This window comes from Empidonax traillii, unplaced genomic scaffold (assembly GCF_003031625.1).
Source record: "Empidonax traillii isolate 1590-97213 ecotype Southwest subspecies unplaced genomic scaffold, ASM303162v1 scaffold9:size3134949, whole genome shotgun sequence".
Taxonomy (NCBI): domain Eukaryota; kingdom Metazoa; phylum Chordata; class Aves; order Passeriformes; family Tyrannidae; genus Empidonax; species Empidonax traillii.
The window spans coordinates 458,099-477,629 of NW_020955202.1; the positions used below are offsets into that span (position 1 = coordinate 458,099).

Sequence of the window (19,531 nt, forward strand, 5' to 3'; positions counted from 1 at the left end):
GGCAGTCTGCCCAGCTCTGCAGTTGAGTTGTCTGACCATGAGCTGGCCCTGTCATCCCTCTGCACTTAAGCCTTAATGTATATGATCCTTAAGGTGAGCCTCGGATTTGTGGCACTTTGAGGATCTTGTGTTATACAGTAATTGGAACACAGTTTGTCTTCTACAGTATTAACAGCATGGGGTAAAGATACTGACCATTCCACATAAACTAGTAGAAATAGTGGGAGATTTTGACTGAATGTAATAATTTATCATTTGAAGTGTGAGATAGTTGATGCTTTCACAATAATTTATGAAAAATGGATGGGGTTATGGCACAGTGTCTTCCAGTTGTTACATGACATGTGCTTAGGGTGTTAGTAGGTGGCAAGTTTTGTGTCTTCTTAAGATCAGTTCAGTCACTTGATTGTTGAGGAATTAATATTTTTACCCATTCAAGGTTCAACTTCCAGGTCCTTTGAAAAAATACTACCCAGTGCTGGTACTGAAACATTCAGGCTTAAGAGGACCCAAAACATGTAGAGCATGCATAGTGCAGTTCTCTAAAGGAAAACAGGGGTGGGTAATGGTCCGCAAACTATAAATATATATTTGTTGGGGAGTTTGTACAGTGATACTGTTCATAATCTGTGATAGTTTTCTCAGTGCGTGGAATCTGTTTCTACTGAAGTTAGGGTTCAAATTTTCTTATGTAAGCATTTTTAAAAAAATCTGCTGCAAAGATGTCTAAGCTGTAACATTACTAGAGGTGCAATAATTTCAAGATTGGGGTAGTCTTTGTTTTACTTTCTACTGCAGATATTTCCTAGACATTTAAAGCAGTGTCTGAATCAGCCTTGTTTAATGTATAGAGCAAATGCAAGGCACTTGCAACTTCAGCCACATGTCTCATCAGGTGGATCCTTCAGTGTCTTAGAAGTCTAGATCAGTAGTATCTCAGTGATGGCACCGATTATTTCTTGTGCTGTTGCCATATATGAATCCCTCACAACAGTCATGTGGCCATCTTTTCCCTCACTTCTCCTTTCCCAAGTGCTCCAAAGGCGGAGCCGTGCTATTGTCCACATGTGACTACTGGTGACTTTAGTGGTATGTCATCAGCTGACTGCAGGTTGGACTTGAATCCCTAGCTTATAAAGCTGGAATTGGACAAATATGAAACCATAATTGAGTGACTTATTGGATTCTTACCCATGTCTTATGGAGAGAGCTATGATCAGGCTCCAGGTGCACTTCCAATATACTTTTTATCATGCTGTAAACATGAACCCAGCTGTTTCCATCATAATCCTATGCTTTTGCTGTTCATTTTTTGTCAGAGTTAAGATGCATGGATATATGAGGAAATGAAGTAATAAAGAACTTTCGTTATTCAAAATAAAAAATTTAAATTTTGTCTCACTTTTCTAGAATGACACAAGATGATTGAGATCCTTGCTTGGCTTGTTTGAATCATTTACTGGTTCCCAGTTGTCTAACCATGCTGTGAAAAGAATACCAAAACAGTCTTCTTACTGACTTCCCACCCCTGCACACTTTTGGCCTTGTTCTTCTTGGAAGTTGCTGAAAATAGTGGCACCACCTATTGGTGGAATAGTACCACTAGGAATGATGCTTATTTGCATACTGAGGAATAGTGCAAGAGAGAAAAGAGTTCAAAATGTATTCCATATTGTAATTCAAAATTTGTTTAAAATACCCCTATTCTCTATTTGATATGCTTGTGTATAGCATATCTTTGAGTTAAAATAAGCAAACAGAAACTCCAAAAAAACCCCAACAAACAAAAAAGCACACCTTAACCTAGGCTTTGTAAAATAATAGTACAAAGGAGATCTTCCTGGTCATTCTGAGTGGCCAGTATTATCACTTTTTTTTTCTGTGTTTAAAAGAAGAAAAAGAAACTACTCACCCTTAAAAAAGTTTTTTACAGGAGGTTAAAGGTATTGGGACCTAAATTATTTCCTCCTTAGTTGTGAAATAACTGGAGCTAAGGTTTTTTTCCTTTCTTTTCTTGTTCCCATTCTTTCTTTTTAACAAATGTTATCAATTCTCTAAAATGAGTGCTTTGTCTGTGGCAGATTAATCAGTGCTTGAACAGCAGTCTACTGGTGGCAGCAGTTTAAATTGCAATGTCCTCAGTAGGAGAACTTGCATTAGTCTCAAGTGTTTTTGGGGGGTGCCTTGTGATTAATGATCTCTGGTAGTTAGATTTGGATGGGATAGTCTCTAATGTTTACATCAGTAGACGGAATAAAAATTACTTAGTTGCCTGTGTGATGACAGAGCTGGTCAAAATTCTGAATTTTTTTAAACAACAACCTATTTCTACTCCTGCTTCCTGTGATCTTTAAAAAAAAAAAAAAAAAAAAAAAAAGTGATGATTCTTGTTTGGTCGCTCTGCTTTTCTTGTGTGGGGGTGTATAATTGATAGCTGAATGGTTTTATTCACTGGGATTGGGTATAGAAATGCCCTGTTTCACTGAAGATGTATTGCAGTACTGTCTTCACTGCTGTTGGGAATAGCTGAGTGACTGGAATGGAGCACAGCAGCAGTTGGGAAGCCTGAGAAAAGCTTTGTTTGGATATATAGGTGTTCTTATTGTAGCTTCTGTTCGTAGCCCAGCTCTCTATCCTACATCTGTGAGCAGATGGTGTGATCCTGCCAGAGAGGAGACTGTGTTCAGAGGCAGAGCTGTGCATGCAGGACAAACCAGTTCACTGTCAAGGAGCATAGGAGTCACATAACTCCAAGGGGAAACTAGAGATGAGCGAGAAAGAAACTTCCAGAGTAGCTCAGAAGTGGAGTAAAATTTTCGTGAGGATTGTGTGGAAAAAGGCTTGCCAGTAGTAAAATGTGTGTTTGACAGGGTTCAGATGAGATGAATAGTTTCACTGTTATGGTGAATTTTTTGGAAGAACAATACTTGAGTAAAATACATAATTGCAGGCAAAAAGTATTTGGCTTTGATTTATTTATTTAATTTTTTTTAATGTGAGACATGTCCAAATTCATAGCCATTGGTTGAGATGTCAACATTTATAACAGCAATAATACATTTAAACTTCTATTGAACACATACTCAGATTGTTCTGCACTTTGAAAGTGTGTCAAGTTGCTTTCAGCTAGAAAAGCAAGAAGTGGAACGGAAAATATTTCAAGCAAAAATAGCAGAAAATGCATATAGAATACTATGGCACTTTTTTAGCCTTTCTTAGCAAAGGCAACGTAAGGATGGTCAGTGGAAATAATGCTGATGTGGTTCTGTGACTGCTAGCACTTGCAGGGTCACAGCCAAAGAAGAGCAAAGCATGAGGATAAATCTCATTAAGTTTTGGCACTGTTATTACAATTCAGCTTTTTGGCTAACAGTGAAGTTATGAATTCTCTCTTATTCTTGCACATCCTTTTCTTTAAATAAACAATGATCAAAACTGCCTGTATGCTTCTGGCATTCACATGTGAATGCAGGCATGAGGGCTCCCAAATAACTGAAAGCTGATTCTGGGACTGGAATGTGTTTGCTTACTGTCTGTGTGGGTGGCAAAGTGTCCATAAATGTTTTAGCACTGTCTAGCTTGCTCTTGGTTTCAGTACAAGATTTACCACTGGTCTGTCAGTCCAGCAATGGCTTCAGTACAAGATTTAGCGCTGGTCTGTCAGTCCAGCAATGGCATGGAGGATTTAACATTTAAAAATGAAAAATGCTTTCGGAAGTACTCACTACTGGGCAGTCCAAGGGCAAGTTACAGTACCACAGAATCAACCAGGTTGAAAAAGACCTGTGAGATCAAGTCCAACCCACCGCCCAACACCACTGTGTCAACTAGAGCGTGGCACTAAGTGCCACATCCAGTCTCTTCTTAAATACCTCCAGGAACAGTGACTCTACCACCTCCCAAGGCATCCCATTCCAATGTCTGATCACTCTCTCTATAAAGAATTTCTTTCTAATGTCTGACTTAAACCTTCCCTGGCACAGCTCAAGACTGTGTCCTCTTGTCCTACTGCTGGTTGCTTGGGAGAAGAGACCAACCCCCACCTGGCTACAACCTCCTTTCGGTGAGTTGTAGAGAGTGATGAGGTCACCCCTGAGCCTCTTCTTCTCCAGCCTAAACAACCCCAGCTCCCTCAGCTACTCCTCATAGAGCCTATGCTCCACTCCCTTCACCAGCCTCATTGCCCTTGTTTGGACACTCTCCAGCACCTCAGTGTCTTTCCTGAACTGAGGTTGGACACAATACTCCAGGTGTGGCCTCAACAGTGCTGAGTACAGGGGAGGGATCACTTCCCTGCTCCTGCTGGCCACACTGTTCTTGATGCAGGCCAGGATGCCATTGGCCTTCTTGGCCACCTGGGCACACTGCTGGCTCATGTTCAACTTCCTGTCAGTCGGCACCCCCAGGTCCCTTTCTGCCTGGCTGCTCTCCAGCCACTCTGTGCCCAGCCTGTAGCGCTGCAGGGGGTTGTTGTGGCCAAAGAGCAGGACCCAGCACTTGTTCTTGTTAAAACATCATACCTTTGGATTCAGCCCATTTATCCAGCCTGTCCACCAGTTCCTCATCACCCTAGGATGGATCCTATCTGGTCCCATAGACTTGTGAGGATCCAAGTGGCTCAGCAGGTCACTACCTTCTTCCTCCTGGATAACAGGGAAGTTGCTGCTAAATGTGGCTGAGTTGTTAGGTGAACAACTTTAAACAGAGATCAACACCAGGAGAACATGCTAGATGCTATTGATGAACATCCCGTCAAGGCACTGTGATGGCTTTTCTCAGTTTAAAAGCTTTATTGTATTGAATGGTAGAAGTCTTCTGTTGTGATCAGTCACGTTTAAGGATATAATTACAAATTTTGTCTTCTCACAATGTATTTCAAAGGCTAGTAGATGTTTTGTGTAGTTCCATGTTCTGCATCTCAGCTTTGTGTTTATCTGTGCAATGCCTTGGCACTCCAGCATTGCAGTGCTTGTGTGCTGCAGTAGTGAGGCAAAGCTGAGCCAGCCAAGCCTGCGTTACACCGATGGGGCAGCTGCTATAGTTTGGTGTCTGTGGGTATGGGCCTCCCTGCCTTTGGCAGCGTTGCACGTGAATGTCATTAGATACGTGTATGGAGCATACAAAATATTCGGAAGTAAATGTTTTGGGAAAGAGATATGGCAGTGTCCATAACTGGCAAGAGAGCAAAATCTGTCTAGATACTGGAAATCCTGTTGAAACCCTTCAGCCTCTGTTTCAGTTGTGTGCTGTACACAAGTCCACGCACCAAAAAAAAAAATCCTTTCTGTCTCTAATGTGGTGGAGAGCTTAATGATTCTGATGGGAAGTGTGTGAGTTGCATGCAAGAGGTGATGATGTTTGTCTCAAGTCTTCCATTTAGCAAACCTGGGCCTTAATCACCATTAATTTATCTGCAACAGATTCTAATGATCTCAAGTAGCATTTCTGTAAATAGTGGTGTTTTTGAACTTTGTTCCCTAACTGTGTGTGTATGCTGGGTTGTGCAGGGTTTCTAGATATCTTCCTCTCAAATCCCACCAGGCTTTTTCTTCAAGCATTGTGACAATGAGAAAAATGCAAAGGTAAACTTCGAGCTCTTTGTTTGTAAAAAAAGCCATTTGCAGGACAGGAGTGAATCTTTCCTGCCCTGGGTTTAAGGCAGCAATAGTTTGAACAGGAAGTGCTGTATTTAAGTGGAATATGACTGAAATGTTTTAGTGAGAAATGTGTTTTTTTTCATGTCAGTTTGATTCTGTTCAGAGATCTAGGACAGTGGATGGAAACAGGAGGCAAAAGGCACAAAAGATAGTCAGAAGGGCAAGTTAAATATACTTATGGTGCTCTTCTCCATGACTTAAAATGTATCTGGATCCACAACTTAATATAATTGAAGGATTTGGTCAAAATGCTTTTGAAAATTATATAATTTTTTTCAAAAATTTCTGAGGAATTTGAGGTCATAAGGAATCATTGCAATGAAAAATACCATTGCTGTTTGTTAATTGAAGCACTATCTTCTGTTAAGAGTTGGTGAGGCTTCCCACCACCACCAGATTTCAACATCACCCAGGTCAAGGATGCAGTACCTGTCTGATGCCATCACTCTACCTTTTTGCACGTAAACAACCACTTAATGTGTAATGGCTTGAAAATACTTATGATTTATTTGTTTTCTTCACAGGCTGGAATGGTGTTAAGATGTGGATACTTCTGGTTTGGCTTGTTTCTCGTGCCCACTGCGTGCCTTGTTAAAGACGTGGCGTGGACAGCGTAAGTACCAGACCAGTCCTCTTGGTGTTTTATGAATGATTCTGTGTTCACGTGTTGTCCAGTTCAGTATTGTTCTGTAAAGAACTCTGAAGCCTTTCAATGAATGCGAAATGGTACTCCTTTGGAAGGGAAAAGAGGTGAAGTGGGTGTGATTTCTCACCTGCCGATGCAACCAGCAGTGTGAGAGAATGAATAGTTAGTCCTGAATCTGAAGGAGGAAGCCTTGTCTGAGTAATGAAGGTGTGTCACCTTATGATTATCTGTATTGCCTATCCTTTACTTAAAAGCAAGTTTAAACTGGACATCAGAGATTTTCTGTTCCTAAAAAGGAGCAAATAATTTGTTCAATCTGTCTAAGCTTAGGTACAAAGTGAAAATGTGGCACTCTAATCCATTCTCAGTAAGCTGTCTCGGTAAGTTATTCATCAGCTGCTTTTTAGGTTCTCCTTCAGCAGCAGATCTTCCAAAACTTAACTGAGAGAACAGCAATACTCTACACTTTATATTTGAGGTCATAATGATTCTTTCCCTGACCAGAAAGGAGGAACAAACTTGTGAAATGCAGGCCAGTCTAATCACCTTCTCTCAAAACTCTGTGGTTTCAAAGCATTACAAGAAGCAAGCAATTTCAAGAACTTTGATTTAAAGGGAAGCAACTTACCTTCTCTACCTTTGCAATTTAAAATGCAGAAGTATCATTCTCATTTAGAATTTCTGGTGTTTTGTTCAGCTTGCTTTGAAGTGTCTTAAGCACGAAACCTTTCATCCTTTCCTTTGGAAAACAACTAAGAAGGTTTGGTTGCATGGATATGTAATAACCTTGTGCAAGGAGGACCCAGGACATTCTTGGGCAAAAGTCAGATCCTAACTGGAGTGAAGAAGAAATACATGTTAGCTTGTCACTTTTCACAAAGGCCCAAAGTAGAAACGTCATAACACATAACACTTAGCTCCAGGAATGAACTGTTGGTCAGTCAAAGAAGATTGTTAGAATTACAGAACCATTTAGGTTGGAAAGGACCTTTAATAGCATCAAATCCATTTGTAAACCTAACACTACAAAGTCCACCAATCTGCAGAAAATACTGACAAAAAGCAGAAAGTTTCCCAAACACAGGCACATTTCAACCATCATTATGATATCAAGTCATATGGATAGATCTGAAAAATGTGGGTTTTATTCATATGGTGTTGATAGCACAGCTAAATTAAATTGTAATAGGCAAATTCTACCGATCAGTACGTACTTATTAAACACTTTCCTATTGTCTCCCTCAGCTTAATTTTCACAAACTACTGCTAAAATTAAAACTAGGTATCATACTGTAATATTTCTGTCCAGGGTAATACTATGATTTAATAGTCCAGCATATCACAGGGCTTTTTGTTGCACTCACTAAACTTCTTCAATTGAAAATTATTTTAAAATTCTAAAAGTGAAGCCAAAATGTTTAAATTTACACACTTAGCTGTGTCTGTGACCAGCTCCTTAAAGCTCTGGGGGGGAAAAAAAAAAATTAAATATTCATTTAGCCTTGCTCCTGTGTCAGGCATTATTTAAAATTATCTTCTTAGAAGTCAGTGGAACTTTTGTGATTAAATCTAAATAGGAGATGAACTGTTTGCAGCATCAGGGATCAAATTTATGTAAAGATGTCCAAGGTTACACTTTAGTTTTTTAAATGTTTTCGTGATAGTTGAGTGTCCTGAAGTTGTCCTCTGTTCTTATCAGTTTTTGGCAAAAATGACTCATGAATTGTAAAACAGGCCAGGCCATGGCAGGCTCATCCTCAGCTATTAGTCATTTTAAACTCTGTTACTGACTCAGCCTGTTCTTTAATATTTCTTGGAGAAATCTCAGCAACATAATCCTTTCAGTGGTTCAGACCAAGAATGTACAGAGATTGTGAAGCTCTCAAGACAAACGTGTATGATTGATATGCTAGATATTTTCCCAACAGATTTTAAACAGGAGGCTCCTATCAACATTAAGCAAAAAATCTGTTCTCTGAGCAGGACTTTTTTTTTTTTCCCCCCCTAACCCCTCACTGAAAAATTAACACCATTAACATTTTAACTAGGATAAATGAAATGACACAGCTATCAGCACTGCCATATGGAAGGAGTAAAGGTCTGTTTCCTTTCCAAGAGGCTTGCCATTTAAAACTGGAGCCTAAGGCCTCTGGAAGTCAGCTGGCACATTTCCACAGCAGTGGTTACACCACATCGCTCTCTGTAATTCAGCAGTATATGGTTTTGGCCATAAAATTATAGCAACTCTGATTTCTCGTGATCATGGAATTTATCCCTTTCAGTTTCTTTTGGATATGAAGCGTATGTCTTCAGAAGGAGCATCCATGTGACCCAAAAGGTACATGCCTAATTGCAGTGCAAAATACTGCCAGAAAACCATAAGCATGTTACAGAATTTTTGTCTGGAAAAAGGTTGATTGAAAGACCTATACAAATCTTCTGTTTTTAAACTGCTGTGCTGTGTCCACTCTCAAAACTTCTAATGCTGGAAGCAAGAATGAGTTTTACATGTTCCCTTTGTTATACAGGCTACAATTGTCAACATATCACTTAACTCCCATGTTCTCTGCAGCTCCAGGCTGTTATTTTTACCTTTTTTTTTTCTTTTTAAATGAATCGAGGAAATGTGGAAAACTCTTTTTAAAGAGAGGGAAGCTTATTATTAATACTTGGTTGAAATACCACATTATTAACTTTGGTCCACTACCCTGAATTCAGTACCTTGGTTTACCTTGTAAAAGTTCTAGCTGTGCAACCATCTGAATGAACAGAGCTTTATAAGGTGAGTGCTTCCTCACAGTTGGCACTTGCGACTTGAATACGTGTCACCGGCGCTAGGAAGTCTTGAAATAGCTGAGCCACAGAGTTACGTGGGAATCATAAAAATGCAGAGTGGATTTCAGCAAAATCAGGCAAGAGGGCAAGAATTTAGTCATAATTGGTATCTCAGTGCTTACATTACAGTGAAAAATTTCCTGAGCCTTCCAGTCATTACCAAAATTTTCATGTACTCTTTTTTTTTTTTTTTTTTTAATGTCGGGGAAGAAGCATTTTACATTTGCCAGCTCTGCTGTGTAAGTAAGAGAAGGTACAAGGAGCTCTTCCCATCCTTGCACATACCTGCACTCCCTGGAGTGCAAGACTCGTAAGGTGGCAGTGAGGATAATGGGCCACAATAGAAGTGGTGTCATGTTTGAGAAATGTTTATGAATGTTACCATGCTTTTCCCTGACAGATTCTGGCCTCCTGACCCCCCTAAATATCCTCCTAGGGCAGCAAAGTGATGCACTTCCCTGGCTTGGAAGGGGAAGGGCCATACAAAATACACAGATGACCTTTTGCTTGTTCTTATGGTCTCTGATCTTAATATCCCAATGTGTGAGGGGAAGGTGTGTTTGTCTTTATGTAGTGCATCAAAATTCAGCTGAACAGTAAAATCGAACAGAAGATCTCATCCTTTATTGAGATTGTGCATCCATGGCCACTTGTAAAGTACTGAGCTAAATGCTAAGACTCCTACCCGTGTTTCTGTGTATCAGAAGTTTATAATGTGCTGTAGTGAAAACATCATAAAGTTTCAAGTCCTGTTGCCAGCAGTCCATGGAATATTTGCAGTTGACTTTGATAGGAGCAAGCCCAGACTCTGAGGCAATTGTAGTACCATATTTTAGTATTTGTTTTTGAGGGAACATCATGTGGATAGGTTAGCTCAGGCCCTTTTTATGTTTTTATATTTATTTATAAGTACCTGATTACTGACCCTTCCGTGGATGCTCTTGCTTCCAAGTGAAGGAGTGACTCAATGCATAAGAATTACCAGCGGGTTTATTGTTGCTTTATGGATACCTAGCCCCAACAGAGCCCTTGTGTTTCATTGTTTCTCACTACTCACAAAACACTTCAGTGTCCCCAACTTCAGACCAACAGTATTTTTTCCATACTGTGCCATTTCAGCCTCCTTAAACTATGCTGCACAAATTGGACTTGTTGCTCAAGACCTGTTAAGTTTTGATTCAATATTTGCCCTAAGGGTGAACATCGTCTTTTACGGTGTATGGTAAGATACACCTGGAGCCTTGGGAGAGATTGAATAACTTGTGCATATTTGTTCTTGTCTATGGGGAAAACTGGTTATAAACAATTTGAAAAATTCCAAACACGCTCAGTCTTCAAGTTTTCAATAGTAGGTATGGCCTCTTTAAAAGGTAAGAGAGGAGTTCAAGGTCAAAATTTCAATGTATTTATTTAAATTAAAGACTGCGATGGTGAAGTCAACCAGAAAGATTATAAGAATTAATAGCCTCAAAGCGTTCTCATTTTAATAGCTATATTTTCCCTTCCTCAAAGAGGAGACCAGTCTAATCATTAGCCTAACTAGTTATAGCAACTTGAATCTAATTAATTTCTGTGCAGCTGTTGGTAATCTCACATTGTTGAAGCATTATGCATTTTAAAAATATCCTCACTACTCATTTCTCTCTACACAATATGTTGATGTTGCAAATCACACACCTCTGTTGGTCTAACAACATGTTCTTCTAAGTTCTTCTTGATAATTTTTACTTCCAGATTTTGCTATGCTTCATCTTTTGTTGTTCTGGGTTTTTTTCTCTTAAATGCAGATATGTTTTGAAAATAGTTTTCATTTAGCTTCTCATATTTAGGCATTTGCCTAATTCAGCAACACCAGAGGACTTGGATATCCTAGTATTAATATCAAGGCAGTGTCATCCTCAGTAGTATCAGCAAAGATTTTGTGGTCTTTGTTTCTTATTCCCCACTGAAGGAGCTATAAGTATCATACCTTTTAAAAATAAATACATCTTCATTATATTTTAATTACATATACACCAGTTATTCTTTGTCTCCTAAAGGGAGTTTGGCGTTGTTTTATATCATTGGTTAGAGATTTTAGTGTCTGCATGTAAGATTTTTATAAAACTTGTAAAGAAGTTTTTGCCATCTCTAGACTTGAAGAATATTATTTTATTGCTATGAAGCAAGTAATGTCTCAGCCAACTTGGTTCCATCTTGTCTTCTTTTGCAGTCACTTGCAAATCATTATATTCTCATGGAACATTCATCCTCCTTTAAGTGACACAAAAGAGAAAGCTGATCAAAAACTGCCCATTGAAGAAAGATCCCTGCTTTTTTTATTCTTGCTTTGTACATGTCAAGGTGAAGGGGACTAGATTCTCTCCCCTAGATCAGTGTAATGTAGGTATAATAGCAGTGGAACAGTAGGTAAAACTGGGGGTAAAAAGGTCAAGTCTCTTTAAGGGAGGTATTGTACTCTAAATTTTGGTTACAGGTGTGGTACATAGGTTGCTCTTTCAGTCCTCAAGCTGAAGAAGTAGGACCCAGCCAGTTTTGTTATTGTCAGTTTGGAAGTTCCCTGAGAAGTTCCTTTCCAGTCATGTCAGAACGACAAACAAAAAGCAAGGGGTTTGAATGGCAATTACTATCTGAGACTCTCCTCGGGTTTTCAGAGCAGTGCCACACGACAAAGTGGAATCTTGTTTTACTGCCATGAATATGCAATGAATCCCAGCCCTTTGTCTGAATGCCCAGGTCCTGAGCAGTCCCAGGGCAGCGGTGTCAGATAGCTTGGCTGCTTAGTTAGGTTTTGAGTGTTCTGTTGAAGCATCTCTGTCGAATTTGAACTCCTCCTGTTTTCTCATTTTCTATGTATTTTTTCCCAGGTATCGTGAACCTGAACTAACATGGAAATAGTGTACCTTCTTTTCCAAATCCTTCAAGGGAAGGCCGTGTGCCTCTCCCCTGATAGGTAAACTTGGGGATTTGCAGCAAAACAGATGTTCATGTGGCATTTTTGTTTTGTTTTTGTCTTTTCCTTGTGTTACAGGGCTAAGCATACCTACCATAAAACTTTGCTGGAACAAGTTCAGGAGTTGGAGACGAAGACAAGAGAGCTGGGAAAAGCCATGCTTCGTGATAGTAATGGAAAGAGGTGGGGCAAGTCTGTGCTAAAATGTTTAAAGCAACATTCTGTCCTTCTCGTCCTTTCCCCTCCCTATTTGTCGCTTACCACTGAAATCTGATTCTAGACAGGGTAAGAAGACTTCTCTCCTGTATTATTAATATATTGTTTTTCCCTTTCATATATGTTTGTTCCCCCCCACACTGAAACCAGCCCTTCCATTTTCATGTCTTCTGCATTATTGCTGTGAGGCTGTATTAGAAACTGCTGCTTACCCTGCCTGGTAACATATAGTGCTATTACCTGGCTACTGGACCAGACTGGTTTTGAAAGCACTTTGTTATATGTCATCCAAAAAAAAAAAGAAATTGTATGATAACCGTGTTAGGGGAGGGAACTGTCAGCAGCTCAGGATATAAAGACTGTAGCTAAAAGGAGAACTGTCTAATCCTGTGTGCCCTACTACTTCATCCAGTTTCACCTTAATGTTTTTTTTCATGCTCTTGCTTTTTTCACTACAGCTTACAGGCCTGTTGCTTTCAGGATTCTCAGTTTCTTGTTTTGCCTCTCCCTTATAACTGCACCATATGGACTTGAATATATTGCTATTATTGAATCTTCCGTTGTATGGGGAGAGTATGTGTTGTGTGGGAACTTTTGTCTTTCCTGAAAGAAGCTAAAGAAAATCATGGTCAGGCTTTTACATCCAACAGTTTCATTTACCATCTCAGAATGGGGTTCTGCATCAGCTGGTCGGAAAAGCTCTCGAAGTTCAAAAAGGTTTTAGAACTAACTCTTATGTTCCTTACACAATATGGCACCACATGACTTGCTAAGAAACTGCATGATCATTAAACTGGATTTTAGCAAACCTTATAAACCAGCAAACTGAGTGGAATGGGGCTTTTAAAAGATTCTGTTCTTCTGGGGCAGGGTCATCCTTTGAGCCTTTGATGTCTATTCTGAGGTAAACTAATTGCCATATTGTAGCTGCTGCTAAGACGAGCAGATAGTAGATTTTGTTTTCAACTGAACTTGTGAGTTAATAAGGACTGTTTTTAGAGAAAATTATCAGGGAGTGAGTTTACTGAGATTATGGTAAACTGAAAAGCTTTAAAAAATGCTTGTGTGAACTTTAGTGTGTTTATAAGATGTCCTTAATGACCAGAGTTCGCTTCTCAGAGGCCAAGATAAAGTAAACACAGTGTTATTGATTAAGATCACTTCAAAACACTTGGTATCTTCAGTTTTTATTTAGAGTAATTTTTCTGCTGTGACTTTTAGATCCCACAGAACACAGTTTATAAGTTGTGCTCACTAGCAAAAGTCACAAACTGCACATCAAATGATTTGAAAAGAGAAAGCAAACTTTGCAGGACTGGTCAACAAAGGCAGCCTTCTATGTCACAATTAAAACTAACAAACATGCTTTAAATCAGGCATATAACTAAATAATGGGCCTTGTTTTTAGAGGGCTAAGCATTCACTTTGCAATTGGTTGGGCCAAAGCACTTGGGTTGCCATGATCAGATCAGCCTCCCAAGCAAGAAAGGTATAACTTGGTGTTGGGAGGTGCTGACTGATTGTGAGATTAGGTGCCAGCCAGGTAAGTGGAAACAAGACCAGCACAAACTTGGCTGTTCCCAGGCGCACGGCTCTGGTAGTATGAGCCCCTTGGGTGTTGCTATGGTTGCTATCCGTGCATAGAATGTGAGTTTGCATTGGTGTTGGTTTGTAGCATTTGTGTTTTTCCTGCCAGTGTTTAATGCCAGATACTGACAGCTGAAGGGGGAGAGTGAGTCAGCTTTCTGCCTGATAGATCCCTGGGTTGCAAGGCGGGTTGATATGCTGTTAACAGCGAGAGAGACACTTAGCATTTGATCTGTTTATATATGTGTGTCTGTGTCTCCAAGAACTTGATGGGTTTCTTCTCTGTTTACACACTGTCCTGACTTTTTGTAAATTTAATGACCATGTTGTAATTCATTCATACGCTGCATGTTTTCGTAGCCTTTTACTTTATTGCATTCTCACTGCAAACTCTTTCATCTGCATTCCTCCTCCATATAGCTTCACTTCATTCCCGAAACGCTTGCATGGAGATGATGTAAGGAATCCCTTCTGGCTCTCCTTCCCCTTTTCCCTCCCCCCTTCTTTCCATACATTTGTTTGTTCTCATTCCTAATTGCTCCCAGATTTTCTGGGTGGTCCATCTGTGAACTAGATAATGGTAGAGTGCCTCTGCCTGCTAGGAGCTGGTGTGTGCTGTGCTTGTGTTGTGGCCTCCTGAGTGCTCTTCGGAGTTTTTCTGTCTTTTATCTCTTTTGTTTGTCTCCTGGCTCTTTCACACCTGCTAGAAATCATGTGCTTGTCCAAAGGGAAGGGTGAGGGTGGGAAAGAAACAGAGTGGGAACTTTCTGCAGTTACAGTCTGTCTGGTTCATGTTCTTTACTTTTTAAAAATTTCCTTGAAACTGGTGGAAATGTGTGCTAAGGCACATGCTTTGCTCTGCCCTCCTGCCTGTAGCCCCATTGCACTTGGGATATTTCTGGCAATGTGACATTATGCAGGAAGGGAAAGTAACAGGAGTCTTCTCATTTCTAATGGAAAGTGTGGAGCTGCATAAAAACTCCACGGGTCTGTCTGTCACCTCGGCTCTTGGTTGGAAGTGTTCCTGAAAGTGTTCCAACCCTTTAGTTGTTGGTTTGTTCAGTCAGCTGTGGAAGATAAGCTGGCTGTCATCGGGGTCTATTTTCCTGGCCATACAGATGACACTATTTTTGTTCAGTGTTTTTCACAAACAAACAAAAAAAAGTCACACCCAATTACAGATAAGAGAAGGATTTAGGGAGCTAATTGCTTTTATCATTTCCTAGACATTAGACAAAAAATGAGGTGCAAGATTTGAATGTTCAGGACTAATCTGCTAAACAAAAAGCAATTTGCAAAGGCCAAAAAGCATCTAGACTTGCACAACAGGATGCCATCAGTTTGCTGTGGCTCAGCTGAATTGCTGTAAAATGTGAGCAGATAACACCTGGGTTGTCTCTGCATTTGGGGAAGGAGTGCTGGGAGAGCTGCATGTGCCACTTGATACCTAAATATGCATATTGTGTCTTAGAAGGTCTTCACCCTGCCAACTGTTCTTGCTAGACACATTTTTCCAGGCTAATAAAAAATGTCTTCACTAGTGCTTGTTACATGCTTCTGAATCTTAGCCCCTTTGAACAGTTTCTAAAACTGAACTTGCTTGTATTGATCTAAAAAAGCAGGTGCACATTTTTGCCGTACCAATGGCAGGGAGCAAACAGCACCCTGAGCACTACATCTGGGTCCCAAAACCCTTGCAAATAGCATTACAGTGATGGCTTGGAGATTATATCAAATGTGTAATTTTGAGCTGTAAAGGGTTATGTTCTCATTCCTTTGTATATCTCATCTGGACAGCTGAAAAACTAATTTTCATGGAAGCTGGGATGATCAGTCAGATGATTTCAGGAGTAGGGAGATTCATCAGGGAAGCTGGAAAACTGGCAATTCAAGAAACAGCTCAAGAAGCAGCAAGAGGGATTGTGCAGTAAGGGGCTGGTGGTGGATCCCATGCCACGCTTGCCTGCCTGTGGAAGATGAGTACTCACACTTGCCCTCTCCAGCCTGGGCACCTGTCAGCACCAGGCTGGACTTCAGTCCAACTGTGACATGAGCAAGCCTTGGTGTGGGAAGGGAGAGGGGCTCCCTGGCACACTCATGTAACAAAAGGCAGGCTTTAACATTAAATTTTCATGAATTTGGAGAGGTGAGAGAGGCAGCTTGTGTGCCAAAGCAAACAAGGACATGAGAAGACACCTGCCCAACAGATTTAATCATGTTAACATGTGAGATTTGCACAAAGAAAAACAAGTTTTCTACAGGTTTGTGTTCAAAAGTGGCACTGAGTTCAACTGCAGAGATTCTTGTGTCTTTAAATAAGTTTACAACTTAAGTCTTGGCACATAAAGGGCCAAACCTTCAAGTCCTCATTCACTTTTCACTCCATCTAACCTCTCATTGAAGTCAGCAGGAGTTCAGGTGGAGTAAAGCCTGATTAGGCACCAAAGCAAACTTTACTTTGGAAACTCATGTCACTTTATTGCTCCACTGGCCAGCTAATGGAGAGAGAGCAAAGTTGCGCAGCACTCTCTTTGAGACAGTAGATTTCCTGTTTCAGAGGGTTTCTCTGTCTTAGAATTTCCAGAGAGCTCCCTTTGAAAGTAGCTTTTTGGTTGTTTTTTTTTTCTGTCCTGTTATTAATTGGTTGGTGGCGAGGATTAGAAGATTATTTTATACTGAAGAAGAACGTGGCTTTCATGATCTACTTTACAAGGAGCTGAAGGGCCTATATGGGGTGTTGCAGAAAAGTGCCCGCGTCACTGAAGTATTGGGAAGAATTTCTTCAAATGGTTCGGAATTCTGGGAGGCAGTGTCTTGTCTTTAACCAAGGTGAAAGGAAGTGACTGCAGACCTAGTGAGGTACAGCTGTGAGCAGGAAGGAAGCGCTGCAGTGTGCGTTTGCACAGCGTTTCTCACTATGCCTCTTTCCTCCTGCTGCTCTCAGACACACACTGGGAATGGCTGGGGTTCCTCTTTCATCTCCATTGCGTAACAGTTTTTTTGGTGCACCCAAAACAGGAGCTCCCCACAGTCTCTCCACTGTCTGCCTCCATAAAGGAGGCGTGCTGGTGTAGATTCTCTTTCATTTACGTGCTTCTCACCAAATCTAACTCTGTTGCTTTAGTGAAACGTGCATGACCAGCTCTCGCCCTGAGAGTGAGTTACCTTATTTATCTTAGCCTCGTTTTTATTTGGTGTGTGAGGGTGGATGCCTATCTCATTTCAGTAGCTGCATGAGCTAGTGAGTAATTGGTGAGCTGACATAGGTACCCAGGGAGATTTCCCCACTCCACAGGTCCCTGGGGAGGAACAAGAGGGGAATGTGGGGAGCGTGTCTCAGGCTTGTGGCTGTGCACAGAACTGAGAGGAGCAGAGGCCTCAGCCTTGTGCCAGCAGAAGCAGAAATGGCGAAACAAACTTAACTTTTAACAAACACCTGAGTGAGGTGAGGACCTGGTCTCATGGTTCCTGAGGAAGAGGCAAGCTTTTTTGTTAAGATCAACAGGAGTGAGGCTTGAGCTCATTATATTTCAAAGCACTTTATCTCTTTACTGATGCATTTCAAATTACGTCTGCTTGAAATGGGAGACCATGCCAGTAAGGCCCCTTCACATCAGCAGGTACAATGAATCTTACTTGCATCAAACTCAGTCTGGTGCTTTCAACTGGTTAAATGGCGTTGGATGTTTGGAGCTGAATTCTTGTTTCATGAACGAGTTGACTTCAGTGTATTTGCTCAGGATACGCATGACTGTCATCTGAATCCAGCCCATCCAGTGCAGCTGAGCGTAAAGTGAGGTTCAAGAGGGAGAGGTGTATTTTGGGTTTTGAGGTTTCAGCATCCTTTTTATCAATTTTTCCAGATGTTCTTCACACCATTTCTGGGAAGCAAAGGCGAGATTTCTCCACCAGCATACACAAGAAAGTGACTGGCATATTTATGATTTTTCCTTGCAGCTTTTCTAGTAAAAAGATATTAGACTCCTTTTACTAGCAAAAAGCACATAAAATGGTATCAGTGGGGTTTTTTTTAATTCTTTGATTCCATATGGTAAACATTCATGTATGGTAGGTGGAAAATGCATAATCTTGTTTTATTTTACACTTGACCCTTTCTCTCTCCCTCCTGTCCCATATCAGTAAGGAATCATCACATTATTACCTTGTTTTAACACGAACAAGTAATTTCTGGCGTTTCTAACCCATGTGTGTGAGGCAGTTGAGATCACTAGGTTTGATTCAACTGTGGGGAGGCTGTGGGGCAGAGCTGGGAAGGGGCAGAGGACAGAGGAGGTTTCAAAACCTGGCCAGAGGGTTGAAGGGGGGAGTTGCCGTGTTCCACTGACACTGGGGACCCAGGTGCCTGGTTGCTAGTGCAAACCAGTTGGAGCGGACATGCCTCTTCTCCTGTGCAGTTAATTATTTCACATCCTCACGTAACCTTGAGGGAGATCCATTGCACAAATAGGGTTAAAACCTGGTGACCTGGAGAAGGATTTAGGGCTGTGATCAAATCTGCTACCAAAGTCAAAGTTGACGGAGGTACAGTATCAGCACAAAGGCCAAAATGAAGCCGTAAATTGAAAAGAAAGATTAGAAAAAAGAGAACATAACGAGATGAGAATTAAAACTGATTAAGGGGCCAATCCCTCTGATGCCTAATCCGAAGTTACTGGCTTGGGCACTGGGGATCTCCGCAGGGGAGAGAAGAAATCTTCCCTCCAGGCTGCACAGCAGGAGAACTGCTCCATAACAACTGTTCCAGCTTAATGGCTTCAGCAGTCTGCCTGGACCCTGGCTCCTCTCCTGGCTTACACGGTCTGGGAAGAGAGGCAGGACAGTCAGTATTCACACTTCTGATTTGCGGTAAAGAATAAAGTGCTAAGTTATGCACAGCAAGAACAAGAAAGCACAAGTTGTATTAGGTATTAAATGTTTAGTGGACAATTACAAAGTACTTAAAAGCTTACAGAAAGGCAGTTTGGGTTTTTTTACAGATCAGCCAAATGTCACTGGCTGTACTCTAAATTGTATCATGACACTTTCAAAGTTCACCATTTTTTGTTGTTGCCCTGAGCTGTTCTTAAGCTTTATTCTTAAGCTTTTATTTTATCTCTAAAGAAAAGGAAGAAAAGAGCTGATAAGAGGAGTTCAGAGTTTTTGAAGACAGAAGTAACTTTAACTTAAGTAAGAGTATGTAAGTGGATTTACATGGAAAATCCAGAAAACTTGGATAAAAAAGAACAAAACACAAACCACACACAAAGACCCCAAACCAAAAAAACATCTATACATAGAGACCAAGCATGGAAAACTTCAACCTCCAAGGTGACTGCCTCTGAAAAAATGAGTGAGTAGGAAAAGAATGTTATAATTGCAACTGTATTGCCACCTTATCTGTAAAGGATATGACCAAGCACCTAGTAGAGTAAGTGCAAAGTGAGGCACTTAGGGACAAGAAGTTAGCAGCACTGATACCAAAAGGAGGATAGCTGAAAAGCAGCAAGCCACGCTTTGCCTTTGCTGCTTCTGAAATGTTTGAGTTAGTTCCCACATTTTGGAAAGGCTGAAGGCAAAACTGGGCAGTTTTAAGTTGGTTGACTTTGGGACAGCTAACAAGGGTGTTTGCCCCCCCCC

General features: G+C 40.7%; 1 protein-coding gene across 5 annotated transcripts in view; it reads left to right on the top strand.

Annotated features, from left to right (window-relative positions):
- Nucleotides 1-19,531, top strand: part of ATP8A2 (ATPase phospholipid transporting 8A2) — a 313,861-nt gene that overhangs the window by 277,308 nt on the left and 17,022 nt on the right. For all 5 annotated transcript variants that reach the window (XM_027884061.1, XM_027884051.1, XM_027884086.1 and 2 more), the window contains 2 exons: nucleotides 6,182-6,270; nucleotides 12,170-12,274. In XM_027884061.1, coding sequence (XP_027739862.1) covers nucleotides 6,182-6,270; nucleotides 12,170-12,274 — 194 coding nt within the window. The remainder of the gene's footprint in view (nucleotides 1-6,181; nucleotides 6,271-12,169; nucleotides 12,275-19,531) is intronic.